This window comes from Diadema antillarum, unplaced genomic scaffold (genome assembly GCF_040938485.1).
Source record: "Diadema antillarum isolate AM-2024a unplaced genomic scaffold, OU_Dant_1.0 seq00000685_RagTag, whole genome shotgun sequence".
Taxonomy (NCBI): domain Eukaryota; kingdom Metazoa; phylum Echinodermata; class Echinoidea; order Diadematoida; family Diadematidae; genus Diadema; species Diadema antillarum.
The window spans coordinates 441,564-464,924 of record NW_027271590.1 but is presented as its reverse complement, the minus strand read 5'-3'; the positions used below and the strand labels follow the sequence as shown (position 1 = coordinate 464,924).

At 39.6% G+C, this 23,361-nt stretch overlaps 1 protein-coding gene across 1 annotated transcript in view; it reads left to right on the top strand.

The window, feature by feature from the left end:
- LOC139737196 (uncharacterized) overlaps positions 1-23,361 on the top strand; it is an 83,269-nt gene that overhangs the window by 50,463 nt on the left and 9,445 nt on the right. Inside the window, exons 25-26 of the mRNA XM_071647873.1 lie at positions 16,028-16,220; positions 20,492-20,582. Of these exons, the coding sequence (XP_071503974.1) occupies positions 16,028-16,220; positions 20,492-20,582 (284 nt within the window). The remainder of the gene's footprint in view (positions 1-16,027; positions 16,221-20,491; positions 20,583-23,361) is intronic.

The window sequence follows — 23,361 nt, the reverse complement described above, 5'->3', positions numbered from 1 at the left end:
AAGTATTAATCATTCTGCAGAGATTTGTGGCATGCTTGCAAAATATGAAGTACCACCCCAAAAAATAAATAGATGAATAAGATTGAGGCACATTCAATATGCTCTGATGCGTGTGCAGTGAAGAGATGAGGTCTCTCCGACCACGGTGTCTTGTAGGGACTCAAACAACTCAATCTAGGATCTTTAATTTTCTGTCATTCCTAGTCCATTATTTGATTATGATGATTCATTGTGCAATGCTACATATCACATGAATCATGCCAGTGAGCAAAGTCAAGGGCAAAGAGCAAGGGGGGGGGGGATGGGAGGGGAGGAAGGGGATGGGGCGGGGGAGAGTATTATTATGACACACACACGCATAAAAGCAAGCAATATTCTGAAAGCAACAATATTTATCAGAGCAGCGAGATATTACTCACTGAGAGAGTCAGGTGTCAAGTAATATCCCTGGGACTTGTTAGGGTTTTATCGCGAGGTGTGAAGGATCATATCTGAATGTCATGATTGAAGCTATTCCCATTGCTCATTGGCTCCCTTGTCATTCACAGCCAGACTGCCATGTATACACAAAGTTTATCAGTCATGGAATTGTCTTGTATTCAGAGTTTTGTCCTCGGTTGTAATTTTAGTCACTGTACTTTTTCATTGTACCCAAACAGACCTGTTGTGTGTAAAAACCACTGTTCCTATTGCAAATATCCCTAGATTTTAGCATAAGATGAATTTACAAATTGCAGTGAATTGAATTGAATTGAATTGACTTGAATGAAGTGGAATTTAATTTAATTGAATGGAAGAGATATGCTGCACACCAAATGATTGAGACTAGCCTTTTATTTTTCTAGGTAAAATATAAGTATACTGTTTTTGGATAGAATTTGTGTGGCGTTGCATGTGAAAATAAACAAAAGGAATGAAACTAAGATAATGAACAAAATACAACAACAAGTCCCTGTTAAAGACTCACTCTGCTTTGTAATTCCATCTACTAATGAACACTAATCACCATTTTTTTTTAAAATAGATTATGGAAAATGATGTTCTTTTGTCTGAAAATATCTACCCCAGGTAGATCTTCATTGGTTTTACATACTTCGGAGAAAGATGGAAATCATTATGAATCTAATTTGAATCTAAAGATCTCTATTGTACTTAAATTGTACTAGTGAAAAAGATTGAATTGTATGCTATCCCAGTAACATTCATTTCAGCGGGAGCTTTCAGAAAGCATTGATGAGTTTTACAATGTATGCATCAAAGTTAGGTCAATGATAGAGTTGCCTTTTTTAAATTCATTATTATTATTTTTTTGCCTCATGTTAGTCAAATGACAGTCCTGTGTTGTGTGGTTATATCACCCATGCACTATCTTCTGTACATTTATGTACTTCTGTTGGTGAGAAGACCCATGATAACCCAGCCAATATGTGGCAATAGACACAGACACACACACAAACAAAGAATAATTCTTGTAATCAAGGAAGACATTTTTTAAGGGGGAAAAGTCCTAAAAATAGCTACTTGTCTGTGTCTCAGAGTGAGTCACTTACCTCATATCATAGCTGTGAGCTGATTGCAAATCAAAATCATATGTGTGCACTGTGTGTTTGGGTTTGTTGTCTTGTCCATTTTCTGTCCAGTATGTCTTCTATGACTTGTCATCATGGTAATCTCAGCAATCATGTTATCGTCACCCAGCAGTAGTTATTTCCAAGTAACCTTGCATTTTGATATAACACCCAGCAAATTTTAAGTCCTCTAAAAATCATTTCCTTAAATATGCTAAGTATGTTATTGTGCTCCCATGGCACAACCCCTTTCCCCCACTTCTTTTCATTGGCTGTGATGTCATAATAAACATTTTACAATACTTCATTCTGTTGGAGCCTAATTATATTGGGTTGGACCTGTAGGTGGACAAAAGTGAATTCCATTTGTTTGTTGGTTTGTTTGTCTGTGTGCCAAAAAAAAAAAGTAAAAAAAATCAACAAATTTGTGAATGGATGTAACTTACGGGAAAGGTTGAGTATGACACAAGGAACAGATGATTAAAGTTTGGTAGTGATCCTGGAGTTTTTATGGAGTTTATGAATGATTTTTTATATTTTGGCAGGTAGGGTTGTGAACTTCGGAGTTTAAGCTGCGCGTTTTTTGAGGTTTGCATACATGCACTAAAGTGTGTGCTCTCGTTTCTGCTAGGGCGAGGTGCACTGCGCAGCTGGAAGTTGATGACGTAACAAAAGGTTTCTATATTGGGAAATCGGGCGATTTTCAGCATGCATACGTACATTGTATGGGTGGAAATCACTGATCTGTGTGGAAAAACAAGATCAGTGGTGGAAATGAGCCGCTTGACGGAGGTCTGCGCTCTCAGAGTGCTTCTCCAGTCTCTGGTTTGTAATAGAAAGCTTTTGATAGATTACAATTTACCATTATTTACAATACTTGTACCACTTAAACAATCTTGTTTGCCAGACTGTGATGCACGGCTTCCTTATCTGTTGCTGCAAGCTGTTTGTTTGTTGTTGCTGTTACCAATTGCCCTTATCTGAACAAGCATATGAATTATTTTGTTTCCTTGTTTTCGTCTTTAAGCAGCTGTGTGTCACACATGTGTGAGACTCTTTAAGATACAGGACTGGCAAAGATTAACAGTGACTCAAGTTAGGGAAGAGTTTGTGTTTGTAAATGGTGGAACAATAGAAAGAAATGTTTATAGACAACGTTGACAGCTTTTCATGGCACATTTTAATAAAAACCAAATGAAAATGAACTAGTATGAAAGAGTTACCATCAGAACTCTGTCATGGATATGATTTAGTGGCACTTCCTTGATTGTCTTTCAAAAATTTATCATGTATTTCACAACTTGCTTAAATTTCACAATTTGCTTAAATTTCACAATTTGCTTAAATTTCATCTAAAAAGGCAGGATTTTGTAATGTAGCCTAGGGTGATTAAATCATTGCATCAGCATAATAGTTTTGGGTAAGGAATGAATAGGCTTTATGATGATTAGATATCAAAAAAGTAAACTGAATTCTCTGCCAGATAGAAGCTTTCTTTCACAAGGAGGCAGTAAACAAAGGCCTGAGGGTGAAGTTCATTTCTGATTGTATTTTCCTGTTTGTCTGGCACCTTCCCAGACACAGCCACAAGTTTAAGGTGAGGCATCGTCATCAAGATGTTCTCCATGATGCATTATGATCTAGTTGGGGGGGGGGGGGGAGTGTTTGTGTGCCTCAAGTGACCGCTATATTTGGTGCTAATTGGAGGAAATAGTCATTCATTAGATAAGGACTGAAATGGATGGGGATGTGGAACCATGCAGAGTAGAGGGATCTGTTTGCGTCGGCCTCCATGCACTCTACGTATTACATTCGTTGTTTCCTTGGGAAGCTTGTGCTGAGAAAGATGATACATACAGTTGTATGCATGCAAACAATTCACCTATGTTTGGAAGCTGCCTATTGTGTGTGTGTACATACATTTTCATTGTGCAAATTGTAGCCCTGTGCAAAGGCTACAACATGAATGTGAATGGAGGTTGGCAGTATTTAGAACAATGCCTTCTGTCCCCCGTAGAAGTCAGAATGCACAAGGTGTTTGCCAAAGATTCTGTCTGTTTTTGCTCTCATGATGTATTTCTTTTGTGACACTGTTGCTACTGTTTGCAAATAAGTAGGAAAAGTGGGCTTAAGGGAATTATAGAATGAGTGAATTTAAGAATGAGTGCATGTATTTACAAGTTGTGAGCATTATAGAATGGGTCTTGCTATTCTTTCTTTGTTTGACTAATGCACATGAAGGAAAATTTGAAGTACATACCCTGTCAACGCTTCTCCCTTTGAAAACTCCTGATAGATAAACTGTGTGTGGTATGTCAGGACACATTCTTTCACTGCTTTCTTATCAATAGTTGCAGAGTAAGGGAATCCAAAGGATGCATACAAGGATTATCTTTGCCTTTCACCAGTGATGGCTGTTATCTCATCTTGATATAAACAGCAATTAGACCGAAGATGGGGGAAATTCAATTAGATCGGAACAGATAGAATCATTAAGCCCCTAATTATCACATAGCACCCGCTAGACCGTTTACTTTGCCTTCCTAATCTCCATCCTAATGGTTAAATCCAAGAAGATCAGAAAGTAGCCCGGACTAATTCAATAACTATCAGCTCTCCTGCTCCAGTTTGCCAATGCCAGTGCCCCACAGATTCACAATAAGAGAGAACTTTCGTTCATAGAGCCAGCCATTTTCAGGATATTTTTGTTTGTGCACGTATGCAGCGAGAGAAGCGTACGGGAGCCTCCAATCGTCACATCCTGTGCTTTTTGCGAAGCTGGTCTCGGCACTCCCTCCACTTTTTGGTGGTCATTTGCCGATGCGCAGCTCTCGCTGCAAACAGCCAGTGAGTCACCCGGCCACGCTCGCAGCCGCAAGCCACAGAGCACTGCCAAGAATTGCTTCAGACTCAGTCTCAGCAAGCGGTTGAAAGTGTGTGTGTGTGTGCATCTGTGTATGCGTGTTCTAAGTAGTGAAGGAAAGAACCCCTGGCAGTCTTCCGTACAAGCAATTTGATCAAGGATCTATCTGAGACGATTGCCACCTCATCAAGCCAGGTTTCCTCTTGTTTGGACCCGTGTGTGTAATTGTTATCGCAGTGTGACGAGCGACAAGGGGATTAAAAGAAAAAAAAAAGTGACAAGGGTGATTCGTCACCTGTCCTTGCGGGATCTTTGTTTTCATATCAGACTGAAAAAACAAAGGCCTACCTTGGGTGAGGTTGATCACGCCGCCATAGGTGGAGAGGGGGGAGAGCCCCTCGATAAATCTTGGCACCGATGCGAGAGTGTGCGTGTACGTGCTCTCACATCTGCTGGCCGTGGTGCGTGTACAGGACGTATGGCCGGGCAGACATGCAGAGGCTGGACGAGGGTTCTTCGGGTTGCGGGCAGGTCGCGTATCTGCAGACGCTGGCGTTGGGCCGCTGGATCGCCAAGTGCGGGAGCGCCACCATGAACTTCTTGATGGGATTCTTCCAGCGGGGTTCTTACTACATCCCACATGATGAGGACTTCTGTATCAGTCGAAAAAGTGAATATTCTTCCTCTTCAGAGATATCTTTTTAAAAATTTTCTTCTCGTAAAGTCCCGTTTTGTTCTAGGAGGTTGACTCTTGGATGGCTCCATGTTGGTAAAGTACTATGTATGGCTTTTTCAAAATGTGCATGTTGCATATATGTGGGGATAGGGGTTGATCAGTGCAGTGTATTCAATTCTTGGTGCTCTCATACTGTAGCTGTTAGTAAACTTAGAGTAACAATTTTGAAAGAGAAAATGCAACTAATATATGCAATGTGTCATGCTCTAAAAAAGGCATGTGTAGGAAATTCTACTTGTGACATTTTGAACTGAGAAGGAAAATGTTGCATTTTGAGGGGGAATTTTGTTTGATGAATAGTATTTATTGGCCTTGAGAGGAAAATGCTGCATTTTAGGGGGAATGTGGTTTGAAATGTTATGAGGCCATTCATTATTGAACTTTGTAGAAACTCTTCTCCTCAGCCTAGTTTCAGATGGTAGCAGAAATACATTAAGAATAGGGTTTCTAGATCTTTGCCCATTGTGACTTAGCCAAAGGGGTACCTGTTTGTCTGACTGCCTTGTTAACGCTGGGCGACTAATTCGGGACGCCCATCCCTATCCATTGGTTGACCCCCCGTGCACTCTTAAGCAGGGGGGCTTTGTGGCATCCGCTTTTTGGAATATTGGGGTCAAACACCTGCAGGGGAGGGCATCTTCTTGTCGCCACTCTTAAACTGACATGACTCACGGTCAGCCACAGGTGTGGAAGCTCTGCTTGTAGCCGAGCCAGCCCTTCCCCTGCCCCTTTGCCAACCACCCATCCACCCATCCATCCAAACAGCAGGAAGGCAGGAGTCTCCCTCATCGACTATAGCTACTGATTTGTGCCTGCATGCTGCATGTTGTTCCCCACCCCTCCCCCATATCATCTCTGTATTTTTCCCTTTTCACACATTAGACAGAGGTCTTCAAGTACTGAGGGAGAATTATTTTTCTGCAGTTACATTATCTCATTTCATGATTAACATACATGAATTTTCTGGATCATTTAACTGTTTGAGAACGCAGTGGAGGTAATCTTTCCAAGGAATTTTACCATTGTCTGTCCTCAGTGGCAAAACTACACAACCCAAATATGCACACACACACACACACACACACACACACACACACACACACACATAACCTCTACTCAAAGTTCCTATACGGGCCCTGTTGCATATAGAGATGCAGTCTAATGTAAGTCAGAAAATCAGACGTACATGTCAGGTAGCAGCCAATCAGAACTGAGTATTCATAGACTTATGTTTGATTTTCTTACTTACGTTTGGTCTAAATTTTGATGAAACAGGGCCACTTTCCTATGTGTAATCAGTCTTCATTTCCTGTCTTTTCAATCATATTTTTCTCTCGAGTGTCTGCTTCCTACCTCACCAGAATACTAAGGGGTTTTTTTTGTGTGTGTAATTTTGTTCATGTGCTAGGATATTTAGAGAATAACCCCTCGTGATTCTGGCTATCCTGCAAGATATGGATACTCTGAGTATTTTCCGTAAAAAGTACACAGAACTATTTATAGGCCTGTGCATCCACGGCAGTCACCTTTCATTAATCTACTAGAGTAGTTTCATACGTGTTGTCATCGTGCATACCTCAGTAGAGTTTAGGACATTTTTCCTGTTGATGTTGTGAAGCACTGCTTTTTTTTTTCTTCTTCTTCTTCTAAATTTGAGTGCATTATTTCTGCACTTGGCTGCCTAATTTATAACTTTGGCCTTGCAAATGCTTCCTGTAATCCATGGGAGAGGGTTGTTGACGCTGGAAGACGTAGTTAGTGCTGTGAGAGAGTCAAGTTGGGTAATCCTGTATGCTTGTGTGAAAGTCGTTAATTGCATTGTAGCATTATTTGGCAACCTTCCACAATCCGTGGTAAATGTGATCAGTAGATATAACATCAGATCATTGCCTGTCACTTCACAAATTATCAAAGTCATTCCTCAAATGCCAGAACCAATAAACCTCACTCTTTGTAAAAATAAGTACGAGACAGAGAAGATAGTAAACATGTTATTCTATTTTTCAAGTGAATTAATTACAAAGTAGGCATGATTTTCGTGTCCTATTTTTTCATGAAGATTTCATGTTCCCCCTCCCCTTCATCTTACCAATGGATGATTGGATTAGATAACAGACTCGATAGTTCTTTGCATTTATATATGCCTAACATCCTGTGGGATGCCAGCCAATAAAAAGCAAAAATGAAAAGTTTTAACCAAAGTTTGGGGAGGTTTTTTTTTTTTTTTTTTTTGCCTAAGGCTGTGTCTGCATGTCATTTCCATCCTTCCATGATGTTTAGAAATGGGAAGTGTTGGAGACTAGTAATTTCAAATTTTGCCCCACTCCTTTCCAATATGCCTCATAATTGCATAATGGGTACTCACCAAAACACTGCCCTTTGAGGGTGCCCATTGATACCTCACTAGTTCCTTCACCCTTATGTCATTTCCATTGCAATCTTTTAATGATTAAATTGAGATTGTGTTGATAATGCGTGATTGTTACTACTTTTAGACGGTTTGGCACATATTCAATGTTTGTAGAAATTGCTGTAATGAAGGGAAAAAGTACCAAGAGATAAGATTTTTTTTTAAAGTCAGGATGGGACTTGATACATTGTGATTGAAAAAAAAAATGGCAGCAACAAGCTTTATCTCAGTTTTTTTTTTTTTATAAATATATCCTAATTATAATTCTAGGGGAAGCCATCTATTTATGTAGTTCTCTGAATTGTGGGGTGAAATTGTGATTTGATTACAATATAATTTGAGGGTCTCCTTATCTTATAGCTGGTGATAAACAGGCTAATTGGATATTGCAGAGGGGCATGAATAAATTTAAGGTAATCTGCCAACAGTTAAAACATTCCTGGAATGTGTATTGTTTTTGATGCATATCATTTCCACATGTGATGATGCCGTTTCAATATCATGCACTTTGCATTATTTTGTAACCCTTCATATATATCTCAACCAGAACCAAATCAACCTTGATTCAATCGAAGTAATTGACCCAAATTTTCATTTGGATGATGCATCAATTAACCCTGTTCCTCGTTTAAGTAAAGAAAAAAAAAATGTTTGCCATGGCAATTCAGTTTCAGGCTAAAGGTGCAGAACTGAAACTCGGCAGCAATATGCAACTACGGGCAGTGAAATCAATGTTTATAATATGCCTGAATGTAGCGATCTTCCTTTAGCAGAAGAATAAGAGGAATATTTCCCTTCCACCTTGCTGAAGGTACAGTCAGTGGTTTCTGCATTGAGAGAACAGAAGTGTTCATTCAAATTCATGAATTTCTTCCGTCGAGATGTTTTCATTGCAACTGATTGACAAATTGCCCTACATCGACGTAAATAAGCACGGAATTGATCAGTGTTTTTTAGTAGTAGCCATGATAAAAATCATATGCGTACATACTCGAGCAGGATTCGAACCTACGACCTCCTGATCACCGGACAGGCGTCCTCTCCACTAGACCATCGAGCTTTCGCCCGACAGCAAGTGTTGGTTCTAATCCTTATAGCATGCAGCGGGTACTGCTTTGTTATTCAAATTCATGAATTTCTTCCGTCGAGATGTTTTCATTGCAACTGATTGACAAATTATCATGGCTACTACTAAAAAACACTGATCAATTCCGTGCTTATTTACGTCGATGTAGGGCAATTTGTCAATCAGTTGCAATGAAAACATCTCGACGGAAGAAATTCATGAATTTGAATAACAAAGCAGTACCCGCTGCATGCTATAAGGATTAGAACCAACACTTGCTGTCGGGCGAAAGCTCGATGGTCTAGTGGAGATGACGCCTGTCCGGTGATCAGGAGGTCGTAGGTTCGAATCCTGCTCGAGTATGTACGCATATGATTTTTATCATGGCTACTACTAAAAAACACTGATCAATTCCGTGCTTATTTACGTCGATGTAGGGCAATTTGTCGATCAGTTGCAAAGAAGTGTTCATGTTGAGGTGGCATTCTACAGTATGTTTTATACAGTACTTGAGGCTGCAATGTGCACATGTTCTTGCATCGTAATTCAACACGGAGGAGATAGATAAAGATTCTTTATGGCTGCCCAGCATGGCAATCCCAGACAGTACTGGGAGATAGGGGGATGATGCTAAGATGATAAGAACCCCCCCCCCTTTTCATGGAAGAGACGCTTGGATGCCAGTTTGAGTTATTACAGGAGGGTCCTCCCCCCCCCCCCCCCCCCCCCCTCCTCCCCACCCTGCCAATACATCTCCTTGTCTACACCATCATCATCATCAAGTCCAGTGTGCTAGCCCTGGAGGGCCCAGAGCAAATTGGCTCCCATTAAGCCATTTCCTTTCACATTTCATGGTTCAGGCATGTTCCAGGAGGGAGGGATGGGAGTTAGATGGTGTTGGTGGGGGGGGGGGGGGGGGGGGGGAATGGGGGGCAGGTAATTTACCATTTTAGGACTTGGCATCGATGAAATTAGATGGAAGCGAGATTTTTGGAATGATCTTTGCCTCTTTGTGGAGTATCTCCTCCATCTTGGCCTGCAGCTGAGGTTGATGTTGGCATTTCATCATGAAATGTATGATCTGCCATTTTATGAGGCAAGTTTGTACGATAGACTCAAACTACAAGCTGAGTAAAAGGCAGTGTTAGAATTGACATACAGTTGTGGATTTATCACCCACACAAGTTTGTGGTCAGATGCTTTAATTTTGTCTCACACTGCCCATACCCCTCCCCTCCCATACACACAGCCATCTTTCCATCTCCTATTTCTTGTCAGCTCCCCTCCCCCTTTGTTTTTGAAATCTGTCCCACTTGTTTAAATTGCATCTTCTTTTTCTTAATCATTTCCTGGACTTGGCAGATTGATTTTTGTAAGCCTGTGGTAGGAAATGTGCAACATACAGTTGATCCTTGTTAATCACCAAACATCACCATAAACTTTGGAGAATCTTAACCCATTGAGGACGAGCCCCGAGTATATTCAGCAAGTGTCTTTGGGAAATGTGTGTTGTAGCAAAATCAGCCCGTCCTGAACGGGCTAATCCAATGCCCGACTTTGAATGCAAACACTCCACTGCCCAATTCATACTTATGCATTCAGAGGAACCAACCTTCATCATCAGAGAAGTACACACACACACAAAAAGAACGAAACAATCTTACCTTAAACTCAAATCCTAATTCATCTGGTGAGTCCGTAACACTTTCATCATTGTCATGAATAGTGTTAATGTAGAAACTTTCAAACTCATTGTGAAGTACTGTTTTGAGCTGTTGTTGATTTCACCGTGATGTGAGGGAGGAAATAGGAGAATTTTTCATACAGGATTGTAGTCTGTTCTCCAATGCAATGCACATTGATAGAAACTCGGAACATTATATTTTCTCTCTATCTCTTGTGATAGAAGTGTTTCATGTTGCTAGGGTAGATTTCTGCAATTTATTGCAGGAACAAGGATTTCTTTTTTTTTTTATATTTCCTCCTTGCTCATGTAGATTTTTGTGATTTATTGTACAAACAAGGATATTTTTTTTTTAATATTTCCTTTTGACAGCTTTAGTTTGTCTCACTCAGAGTTCTGTTATTTTTTATTCAGAAATGAGGAACTTTGTGGGTTTTTTTTTTTCCTCTTCTTTTTTAATTTCTCTGAGGATGTGGGAGAATGTGTGTGGCCATGTGCAAATTATTATCAAAACTCTGAATAATAATAGCATGAGAGGCAGGAAGTGCTCATTATACCTTGTTTGTACGGCACATCTTAGTCATGGTACATGTATCTAGAACATTGGTGGCTGGCCGGCAAGGAGGAAAAGAATTTTTTTGCCAATAATCAGACCCACCTCTCCTGTACCCAATCTTTTACCTTTCTCGAGGAATGAGACAATTTCTCTGGATGGCAGTTAACAGAAGACAGATTTGTGATTTTAAAAAGTAGAAAACAAGGGGATGGGAATGTATTAGAGTATGTGAGAAAGAGTTGGGCCTGTATATAATAATAGAAGACATTTATAGAGCGCCTTTTCCACTGGATGCAAAGCACTATATGGTTTGTGGTGTTAACTAAACCAGTTGAAAATGGCATTATGGCAACTTTCTGACTGTTAATGACGCAAGAAGTTGTGAGCGCCACACCTGCGATAATGGAAGGAGCAAAACTTGACACTGCATCTTTCTGAGTGCGATGTTTCTGATTCTGTGCCGATTTATGTTTAGATGCGTAAAAGCTGTATAGAACAGGAGAGATTCTGTTTGTCTGTCTCTCAGAATTTTTAATCCCATCAACTTCAATTTTGGTGTTAGATAAAGACCATAGTTTGAACAGGATATGCACACATTCATTTTTCATGTCAGGAGTGTAGTAATGCATGTGAACACCTATAGTGGTTGTCACGTGATGTCGGGGACAGTGAAATCAAAGTTTAGGAGTAATTTTATCAGACATCTCTTTATGTACCTATTTGCTCTTCCTTCAACCTTGAGGGAAATGATTTCATTTTTTTTTCATGGGTGTTTGTTCATGTCACATGAGAGAGGGAAACATTTGTGCCCATTTTAGCTCATGGCTATACCTTCTCCATTTTTAAAAGAAAAAAAAAAGGAAATCACAACAGATTGTGATCTATCAGCATTTCTCCCTGGGACTCCCAATGCACTTACTCATGGTCGCAAGATGGTACCATAATTCTGTGATGACACTAATGAAGCGCTCAACTATGGCAGCAGGAGATGGTTTGGCCACACTTAGGTGTACCCTCGGGGGCTTCCTGTCTTTTGTTCTCTTGGCACACACTCAGCATCATCAGGACGGATGACATGCCATTTTCTTTTCTTTTTTTCTCCCTAATCACATGATTTTTTCCCCCATGGCTCTTAATAGACGGTGTATTCATCCTCACCTGATTTCTCAATCTTAAAAAGCCTGTTTGCCAACACAACAGTATGTCAGAGAGATAGAGAGAGAGATTGTAAAGATGCTGTGAGAGTCATGTATTGTATCTATGGCTTTAATATTCTTCTATTTCCTGGAGTCATGTGATATACAATGTAGATCTGCCCAAGGGGTCATGCTGCTTTCATATTTCTTTCTTGAATCAATGTTTGTCTTTTTTTAGATGCGTCTCATCTCATGCTGTTGCTGTGTGAAGTTACTCTGTACTAAGTCCCCACGACTATAGTGAAAAAAGGGGGCTGCAATAGTTTTCTGTGCGCAAAGATGCAGTGATTGCCGAGAGTAGTGGGAATATGTCCCAGTGCCGCAAAGTGATCATGAGTGGAGGTAGAATAGAGCCATAGGGGCAAAGTGTTAAGAGTCTTTGGCTAGATTGAGCCCTTCTCTTTCAATCTCGTTCTGTCTGTCTGTCTGTCTCTCTCTCTCTTGAGACCTTTGTAACAACCGTCACCACTGAGTGATGAAGGTCAAGCCCACCCTCGCAGTGAGCCGCGCTAGCCTCGGATTTGCTCCGGCGCCTATTTTTGGAAGACAGGCTGGATTAAGTGACAGATGTAGTACTTTAGAGGCAAAGCGTGCAGGCTCGCAGTATGCATGCTGGGATTGTTCAGATTTCAATGATGATATTTACACAGTGAAATGGGGGTTTAGACAGTGATTGTTTTTGCCTATCCTCACTGGCTTCTACCCCCGAAGAGACCAATATTGTTGCCCCTTTCTTGAGTATAAATGTAAGAATTGATACACATTTGCTGTGCCAGAAATTCCATGATTGGCATCTGTTTATAAAAAAAAAAGGAAAAGAAAAAAGGTTCATGTTAAGTTTATGAATACAGTCTCAAGAAAAAGTACTCCCTAAGCACATATTTATATGATGGACAGTAGAAAAAAAACCAACTTTAAAAAAAAGTGTCAAAGGGAAATCCTATTTGTGGTTGAACGTTGCCGTGACATTCTATAGGGTGATGCGGACTTTGTGGTCAACCCAACTAACAGGAAAGGAGGCAGGCAAATGTTTAGATTTGGGGTATGATTCATGAAAACAAGGGATTTACATGTCAAGCATTTTAAGTCCCATATGCCGACGGAAAGTCTGAACAAGATCCTAGAGATGAATCCTACAAGAATTGTCTCATGACCGATGCAACAAAATATGGTGTGTATCTGTCTTTTCATCTGTGCACAAACCAAATTGTTGGATTGCAGTTGATCCATGGTCAGTTGCCTATATCTAACCTTGAGTCAACAGTCTTTGTCGCAATATATTCTGCAATTTGTTATCCGGGCTGATATTGGTGCGGAGTGTGTATCAAATTGTCGACAAATAAAGTGGCCATCTCCTGTAAATCTCATCATAGTCAATCAGATGCAAGACTTAAATTAGAAATATGATAATCAGTATATCTCAGCTTTGGCTTATATTGCTGTCACTGGGATGAGACAGTTTTGACATTAGCTGTACTATCATATAGATTTCACAAAGCCATATACATACACAATATATTCATATTTCTGGAATTGTGACTAACCATGACATTGATGCATATATTTTGTAAAGCAAAGTGATTATTCTATTCCTTATGTGATATGATCTACTCTGACAGATCAATACTCAGGGTTCACACGGGTCATGGAAAACCTGGAAAGTCATGGAATTTGGCCTAGTCTTTTTCCAGGCCTTGAAAGTCATGAAAAACTGATATTTTCATCAAAAGGTCATGGAAAGTCATGGAATTGCAAAAATTATGAAGTTTATCTGTTGTTTGTGTGAGATGTGTATGTATTCCCTTTGCTTCGCTTTGATGAGATCAAATTTTCAGTTTAATGTGTTAAAAAAAGAATTGTGTAGAAGTCATGGAAAGGTCATGGAATTCTGGCTAAAATGGTCATGGAAAGTCATGGAATTTAATTCATGAGAAAGAGTATGAACCCTGATACTTGCAGTGATACAGCTGCTTATATAAAAAATGCCCTCTCTTTATGTCATATCTGAATTGCCATATTCCAATTCACCTCATTGCAATTATCATATTTTCTCCCAGAGTTTTAAGTCCTCAAGAAGAGAGACCTAAAACATTCCTGGTGTAGATGTGTGGATTATTTCTCCTAAATTCTGTTCAATACCACACTGAAGTTATGCATCTCAGGTACTTCTAAAGGAAAGGATTTGTTGGATAATCCATTGCCACGTATACCTCGTTGTTGTGACTCTTGAATGAAGAAAGGGGAGAGAAATGCAAGGTGCAGTGATTCAATGATTCATATGTCTCGACATTAGCACTGACCACCCAAAACAAACTTTCAGGAGGAACACACTTTGAGGAGGAACAACCCTCATCAGTTTAGAGCTGTCTGAGTAAAAATAGTACAGAGAGACAGATAGAGAACTTGAAGGAAAAAAAAAAGAGAGATAAAGAGAGAGTAAATTGAGAGAGTTTAAAAGAGAGTTTGCCTGCTGTAATGGGCTTTCCGGCATGTTGGAAGTCCTCTCAATACTGGCGTTCCTGAAAGGCAAACCCCCCGAGGGTCAGCGAGAGGAACTGAGTGAATTTGTGAAGTAATCCAGAGGTCGCCCTGATGAAGTTTGCTATTTCTTGTCCCTGCTGATTAAAGATACAGGTAGAACACCTAGACTTCCTCAGAGTGAACTAATGACCACTGACTGAAAGTCTAGTCTGTCCATGGTCGATAATTGACACTAGTTTTCTAGACATAACCTGTTCTTTTTTTTCCCAAGTAGTCTGTTTAGGGTGATTGGTCAGTTTGATTATTGCCTTTATGTGAAACATTAGCAACACATCTGTTCCAATTGTCCAGTCATGATTCACCAAAAAATTTGTCACTTTTATTGTCATGTTTGCTTCAATTGTTATGATTTGTGAACCACCAGTTCCAGCTAGTTCCAGACAAAAACAATTTTTGATAATCAAAAGTCAGAGTCACTATATGAACTAGACAGTAGTATTATTTGAGAATTAATTGATAAAAGTAATGCAGTTCTGTCCATCAGTGATGACCATAAACTGGCATTGTAAACCCTGCTATCTCACACTCCCCCTACTAGCAGAGTCGGGTCAGAGTATGGGGCAGGAAGGCAAACTCTGCTATTTTCAGCCCATTTTTTGTCCAAAAAAGTGGAGATGGATCACGTTTTGTCTCTAACTGTCTCCTTGGGATATGCATCTCTTCCGCTCACCTTTCTTGTTCATTCCCATCATTTCGTTTCAGTGTCTGTGTTTCTTCTATGCTGAGATGCATGCAGTAGCCCATTTTGATGTATGAATTGTGCCTGTTTACTTTTATCTATTGGCTATGAGATCATTTTGAAGTCTGCAACCTAATGAGTGATCTCTTTGTTTACCAGATTATTATTCTTTTTTGAAATCCACCATTTTGAATCTTCAACAGTTCTTGCTCACTAATGACATGATTAAAACAAAGACATTTGAAATTTCACTAGATTACAGTGTCCTCTTCTGATCAAAGCAAAGCAATATATGACAGAAAAAATCATCAGTGCAAGGTGCTTGGGGTAAATTCGTATTTCTGATTGTACTGTGCCTACACTGACACCCTTAAGAAAGTGTGCCACTGTGTCGACTTGTAGTGACTAACAATAGCTTAATTTTTCTTTCTTTAAGAAAGAAATAGTAACTATATGTCTGTTTGTTGAAGAGCCATTGCTTATCTGTGCAAGTTTTAAGTGTGATACTTGCATGTGACTTCATATATGACTGTTATGTCCAACTGAAATACATAGTTTCTCATATGGAAGCTTTCAATCCGCAAAGATGAAAATGTGGGATCAAATTTGCAGCGATCAGTGTAGCCGCATGAATTTTTGTGTCTGCATTAGTGTAATTACCATTTCCACTCTTCCCTTTCTATTGCAACTTCATGTTTCTACTGTTTTGCTCCCTTTGTCTCATGCAGGCATGGAACAGTCAGCATTCAAATCCATATCAATTGATCACCTTGACGACGCGGACGATGCCATAGTGGGCGCCATCACATTCGCCAACTCGGCGGCGGTGGACAAGCGCATGAGCAAGAGCAGCGACTCGCTGTCTGGTGGGCTGACACAGAGACGGTCCAGATCGACCAGCGTGGGCGAAAAGGATGCAGAGTATGTTCCTCTTAGATTTTCTCGATCCTAAATTTCTAAATTGTGACCCTGCACCTCAAAACAAACAAAAAGTCGCCAGACATGAATTTTTAGTTAAGACCATATTCTGAAAGGGCAGACTTTAAGCTTTAAAATGATGTATAACTCAAATCAAATGGACTCTCCTAACCTACCTAAATATTGGAAAGAAAGCACAAACTCAGGAAAAGTGTGAACTGAGAAAAGAGGCTCTGAAGTACAGTGTCTATTCAAGCGCTTAATCTTTACCAAACCTTGCTGGCTGTGCGATGAATGGGACAAAAAACAGGAAGTAAACCACCGAGTAACAACAATGAAGGGATTATCAGATTTACCTGAAATTAAACATGCCTCATTGAAACATTCTGTCCATAATTAATACCAACTTTCAAAGCAGTAGCACTATCCTTTCAAAAGTTATTTGAGTTGAAAAGTGAAGAGTGTGGACAAGGTTTTTCAGAAATGAAAAAGGGATTCTAAAGACACACCTAATCACACTATTCTACCAAAAATGTTCGAGATAAACTGCTAAAAAACACACTTTCCTGCCCGTTTTATGATACCAAATTTTAGGATGATGTAAAAGAAGACCCGCTCTTTCAGAAAATATGAAAAAGTCAAGTTCGGCTAGGTTGACCCATTTCACTTATTTTCAGTCCTCACGCAAAATCAGTGTGTGCGACTTTATGTTCGTTTTGAGGTGCACGGTCACAATTTATGATCATGACCTGTCATCCAATTATTAGTATTCTTAAAAGTCTCTGTAAACGTAGTGTGCCTGCAAAGGAAACAATCAAGTAATTGCAGTGGAAGTATGGACCCAAGGTGCTGTGATGTGATTAGGCAGGTGTGGTGGTCTGGACTTCCTTGTAGAAAGCCCTGGTCATCTCAACGCAACAAGACAAGTTTACCCCTTGGTCACCAGCTCCATTCCCAGTCCACATGTTATATCACCCCTTGGTCACCAGCTCCATTTGAAGTCCACATGTTACCTTACCCCGTAGTCACCAGCTCCATTCCTAGTCTACATGATATACATGTATTACCCCTTCGTCACCAGCTCCATTCCAAGTCCACATGTTATATTACCCCTTGGTCACCAGCTCCACTCTAAGTCCATGTTTTATATTACCCCTTGGTCAACAGATCCATTCCTAGTCCACATGTTACATAATATAATAATATAACATAATATGAATAAAATAATATACATTTTTTTTAATTGTAGGATCAAGCATTGAAATGGTAAATACGGAAAATCAGTGTTTGTCATTTGAGGTTTTTTGTGAGCGTGTCCAGAAAAAGCAATTCATTTTTAAGAAATCGTTCATGTATGAGTGACCCAAATTTGAGACAAATATAGCAGGGATTTGTGTATGATATAGTTAACTTCTAAGTTCTGCCTTTGAAAAAGGCAAAACACTTGTTTCCTTGTCCTTATCAACAAGGATCATCTGTGACAGTAGAAGGAACATGTGCTGAATGTTCTCAGAAATATGATTCAGCATGCTAATTTATGCAAGGTTTTGGCGAAGGAGAAGAGAAGCGGTGTGGCTTTATCGCCCTTGGCAGCTACAGAGGGAGAGAATTAAGTGATTAAAGGCGAGGAACATGTTGTCAGGCTAATTCTCCTGTTAATTAAGTACTCAAGAGTCGCTCATAGAAGTTTTCTGCTGGAGAATTATGCATTATGAGGACAGCCCTGCTGCTGCAAGCCGATTTACACATATTCAAGGTTTATCGCAACATGTTTCCATCTTTGCAATATGAGTGCACGAAGACCTGAGGTTCATGATGCTGAGGTGCAGATCTGTGAATGAAATCTTGGCAAATGAACTTACCTTTGGCGAGATGACTCTTGTCGCTTGTTGCCTCTTCCCAAGATTTAGAGACGGCAACTGAATTTAAGCTCACAGACTTAATTTTCATGATGCTGCCCGTTTGTGTCAAGGCCATGTTATGTAATCTCATGTCTTGAAGATGGTTATTAGACATCATCGGCTTTTGCTCACAGCATATCTGTTCTCAAAACAGATGTTTGGGATTTGGATGACATTTCTTAGGCAAGTTTGTGGTGTCAGAATAATTCTGTATCTGTCTTTGGTAGGGAATAGCTTGTTTGATTGAAATAGGTAATAAAGTGTCTAGATATATTTTGATTTTCTTTCATTGCTATTATCTCATTGGTATACTTACCGGTTTAAAAATGTATGTTGTAGGCACAATACCACTCAGAGAATACCACACATTGCAAGGTGTTCATTTAGTCATTCCAAATTCATGAACTTCAAAGTCAGTTTTAAGTGTATAACTTTTTTTTTTTTCAATCCATGAAATAACCTGTTGAGGACAGGCTGATTTTGCTGTAACACGCATATCCCAGACACCTGCCTGAGTATAGTCAGGACTAGTCTTCAATGGGCTATGGTATCATTATTGCAAAGATACTCTCAGCATTTCACATAGGATGACTGATTTCTTTTCTCTTTGTGAATCTTTCTTTAAAAAAAAAAAACTGTTTCTGATTGATACAGTGTACATCTTTGTAATTGTTCCATCATGCTGATATGATCTAACTGTGACCATCAGGTGACCTTTCAAATTCATATGAGCTTGGCTGACAAATTGGCACATCTTTCACACCATGCAATCAATGACACTGAAGGAGAGATCAAAATGTTTTCGTAGACAGTTTGCTCTTGGCAAAAGCTTTTAAGGTGGGTTCCCAGTTTTACTTGATCTGGAGAGGGGAACCTTTGAGGAGGAAAAGAAGAGCTTGAGGAGGAAACCATGGAAATTATGGTTTCTTTGAACAAATCTTGATGCAGCCTGTCTTCCTCAACCTGCCATCAGAGAACTTATTTATTATATTATCTATCTTCACCAGCCCCCCCCCCCCATCCCTATTTCATGGAGGGGAGATTTGACAACATAACCTCCCAAAACTGGTGAGAGGGATGTTAGACCATGGCTTGAAGAGAGCAACATCACTTTTTTTCACATACACACACAGACAAAAAAAAAAAAAAAAAATCAGTGCCAGAGATATGACTTAATACTATACTAATTTAGTCTTACTTCCTCTCTGAATTTGTTGGCAGAATTTCATGGCAGAATTTTTGGCAGAGTTGATGTTTTAGGGGTACCCCTCATGTAGAAAGAGAGAATTAGAAGCTCATTAAGTGAGATTTTGAGCCCAGATGGTGTTCCGTCAAGGGGAAAGTTTGTTCATTGGCAGTTAATTGGGTTGCCAAGGCAACAGGAAGGAGGGTGATTGGATGTATATTGATAACAGCTTGAACATTCTGCTGTAGATGTATACAGAGGTGGCAAAGGTTGTGTTTTATCTTTCTTTCTGTCTATGAAAATTGATCAACAGCAAATTTGTTGTTCTAAAAAGGGTTATAGATATATTTTTCAGTCTTTGACAGCATTGTCAGTTGGAATTTAGAGCCACTCTTGTCTGACTCCCTTGCGAGCATTGTTCAGCACTTATCCTCTACAGGCCTCCTCCGAAGAAAAAAGCAGCAACATTGTTCTTCTGCCAGGCTTCCTTTCAAATGTCATCAATCAACTCAGTAGCAACAGTGGAGAACACACCCAGAATGTTACTGTCTGTTGTGAGATCCCTTGCCATTTGTCTGTGTCTTGGATGTTCTGAAATATGTTACCATAGCGACAGACAGACTGCTTGAGATGGCATTAGGGAATTATCACACTTATAGTTGATGGGTCTGTTTATGGGGGGGGGGGGAGGACTTGTAGAGTACAGGGCAAAACTACTTTCATGTCTTTTGCCATATGTGAACAAGATGCTCATGTATGTGTTAGGAATTCTTTTCCACTTCTAGTAACATTTTTGTATCACTTTGTACTCTGCATGCACCCAGAGCTTTCAAGCTTGTTATTCATGCTGCTGCATCTCTGTAAAATTAAAGTCCCTTCCAACTTTGTGACCTAAATTTTGATATTTTCATCTTCTAAGCTTTGATAATTGATTTTTTTTTTTTTTTTTTTTTGGGGGGGGGGTCTTGTCAAGTCAGTGCATGCCTCATGATAGTATCTAATAGTCTATACAGACATTGGTGGTGAAATTGTGTGAAATTTAGGAAAATGAATGAAGAAAGATATTCTACCCATATCATAATCACTAAGAACTGATGATTCCAGCCGTTCTAAATGCTGAATGTTTTTTGAAGCTCCATTTCATGTTTGGTAATTGCAAAATGTGGTTCTTTTCCTGTCATCTACAGTAGTGCCTACGAGGAAGGTCCCACGACGTCGGTGAGGACGAAAAGTGAGCTTGAATCAGAACTGAGGAGGATTACCCACCAATTAAACATGGTAAGTTGAGCACCTGGTCCAGGACCACCACAGCATCTTCATGCTGGTCTAAAGTGACCATCACACTGATGGAGACTTGGCATTTCATAACTGGTCAAAAATAAGTGTCATATGGGTTGAAACTGGGCCTAGGGCAGTTACCCCCGGGGCAATTACCCCGAACCCTTCCCCTTCCCCTAACCCTAATCTTGATCCTAATTCTGAACCTAATCCTAACCCTAACCCAAACTCTATATCCAAAACCTAACCCTAATCCTAATCTTTGCTCTAACCTTATCACTATCTGATGCAGTTGAAACTATATCATTCTGGGTCTGGAATCAACCAACCATCACACTGGTTTAAGGAACTGTCACTTCACCCAAAGAAACCATCATTGTGGATCTAAAGTAACCATCCCACTGAGTCAAAAGGAACTGTTACTCAGTTAAAGTAACCATCACTCTGGGATCTATAGGAACTGTTAGTCCATCAAAGGAACCAGCATATTGGGTCTAAAATAACCATCACACTAGGTCTATAGAAACTGTTAATAAATAGTTCATCGAAAGAACCATCATACTGGGTCTAAAGTAAATGTCACACTGGGTGTAAAGGAACCAACACATGGGTCTAAAGCAGCTATCACTCTAGTCTGAAGGCGCCATCCCACTGGTTCTAAAATAACCACTACCCCTTCTAACTTTTATCATTGGTCTGAGGTACACACCACACTGGTCTGACTTAATCTCACACTGTTCAATGTAATCATTGCATTGTAAATGTAAATGTCACTCTGGTCTGAAGTAATTATCATGCTGTTCTACGATAATCATTGCTGTGGTATCTCAAAGTAGTCAGAAGGATAAGGAAGTAGTTTTAGTCAAATTTTACCTGCAGAGTTTGTTGTTATGTCATTGTGAACTTCTTGATCATCTTTCAAAGATGACTTTCACCTTACCACCATGCCTGATGATTACTTCTTATATTTGGCATGGCTTCAAGAAAATCTTCTTCCAACCCCCATGTCTTCTATTCTGTTTATCTCTCCTTTATATCTAGAATTTGCCGTAACACGAACACGTAAGGGAGATCTACTTATAGCAAGTACACCCTTTTGTTTTCTCATCACATTTTGGTTTCTTCTTTTGGGGGGTGCTCACTCAAGATTAACCCCATATATCTTAATTCCACAAATGAAATGTGGTCTGATCTGGATGACTGACAGTATCTGGTGCTGTCGTGTGCAGTTCCCTCCAAATTTGGACCAGCCAGGAGAAGTGTATTTAAGGATAATCCCTTGCGGCTTCAGTGCACCTGTATATCACTGTTTGACGCACCACCCAAAATCAAAAGCCGTGCTGGCTTCTGGGAAGCTGTAAGGAAGTGGAAATTACGTGTGGAAGACCAGACTTTTTTTTTTCCTTTTTGCTCCGTTGTACAGGAAGAAGGTGATAACAAATTTTGATTACATGCTAGATTGAGATAGAGCAGCAGCACAACAGGAATAAATCTAGGAAAAAATTCTAACTTTTGAAAAAAGAATGTTGTGTGTTTGCAGCTCAAAAAAAGCACAACATTTTTTTTTCCATGGCTTTGCAAGTCTCTACCATCAAACTGCTTTGCACAAAAAAAAAAAAATGTAGATGTAAACAGTGTCTGGTAAAAAATACAAGATTTGAATGGTAATGTTGTCTGTTCGCTGTGTGGAATTTACTCCTTCCAGTGCCTCTTAATAATGTTGCAGACACGAGGTTTCCAAAACTTTGCACACCTCTGACTTCAAATGGTTTTTCACATAGACATTTGTAGTCATAAACAATCCTAGGAAAAAAATAAGAAGGAATGCATTTTTAACAAGAATGTTATCTGTTTCACATGCTGTGCTTATTCCTTCCTGCCCGTCTAATTCACTGTCCAGATGAAAGTTTTCCAACACTTACATGTAGCAAGGCTCTTAATCAAATTGTTTTTCATGAAGACAGCTCATAGTTGTAAACAATGCCGGGATACAATTGTATTAATGCTTAAATTCATGCTTCCTATTTCTTTCTTGTCATCCAATGAGTTCATGTACTAAAAAAACATTTAACATTTGCTCTACAGCATGTAAGAGAAGGTTGCGATATCCATGTATTTCCATGCAATTGAAAATAACAATAATAAAACAAAATGCATGGTAATGCCACCTTTTTTTTACTCAGCCATTTTGTAAAATATATATTTTTTTATTTTTGTTTTTAATTTTCTAACAGACTTACTATTCTTTCCACCTGTGGAGTTAATGCTTTCACACTATAAGCATGTTCTCTTCAAATGTTGATCATGAGCTACAGAGTGTATGTAACAAAACAGTTGATTTAATGGGACAATGTGACAAATTTCCTTGAGCTATTTCAGTGCAACTCAGAACTCTCCAACTAAACTGTAAGGCCATCATTCCATCAAGAATGCAGCACACTGGCAAACTTTTTCATTCTCTCTCCATCCTTGGGAGTTTTTTTTTTTCTTTTCTTTTTTCAAAGGAAGTTATGTTTGCCAATACATCAACATGTAGTTTTGCCTTCACACAAAGTGAGCATGAGATTGGGTGTGGGTGTTAAATGATCCCACAAAGCAAACGGTGGATTCTGGAGAGATTTTTTTTTTAACATGCGCGAGACGAACGCGAAGAACACATGCGGACAAACTCCCAACTTTGTTCTTCCTCTACTACGAGCCCTCTTAACTCCCCAGTGTGGCTCTAAGGAGTCTTCTGTGACTCTGATGACTCAGAGAGGGGTCTAAAAGTCATTTCACC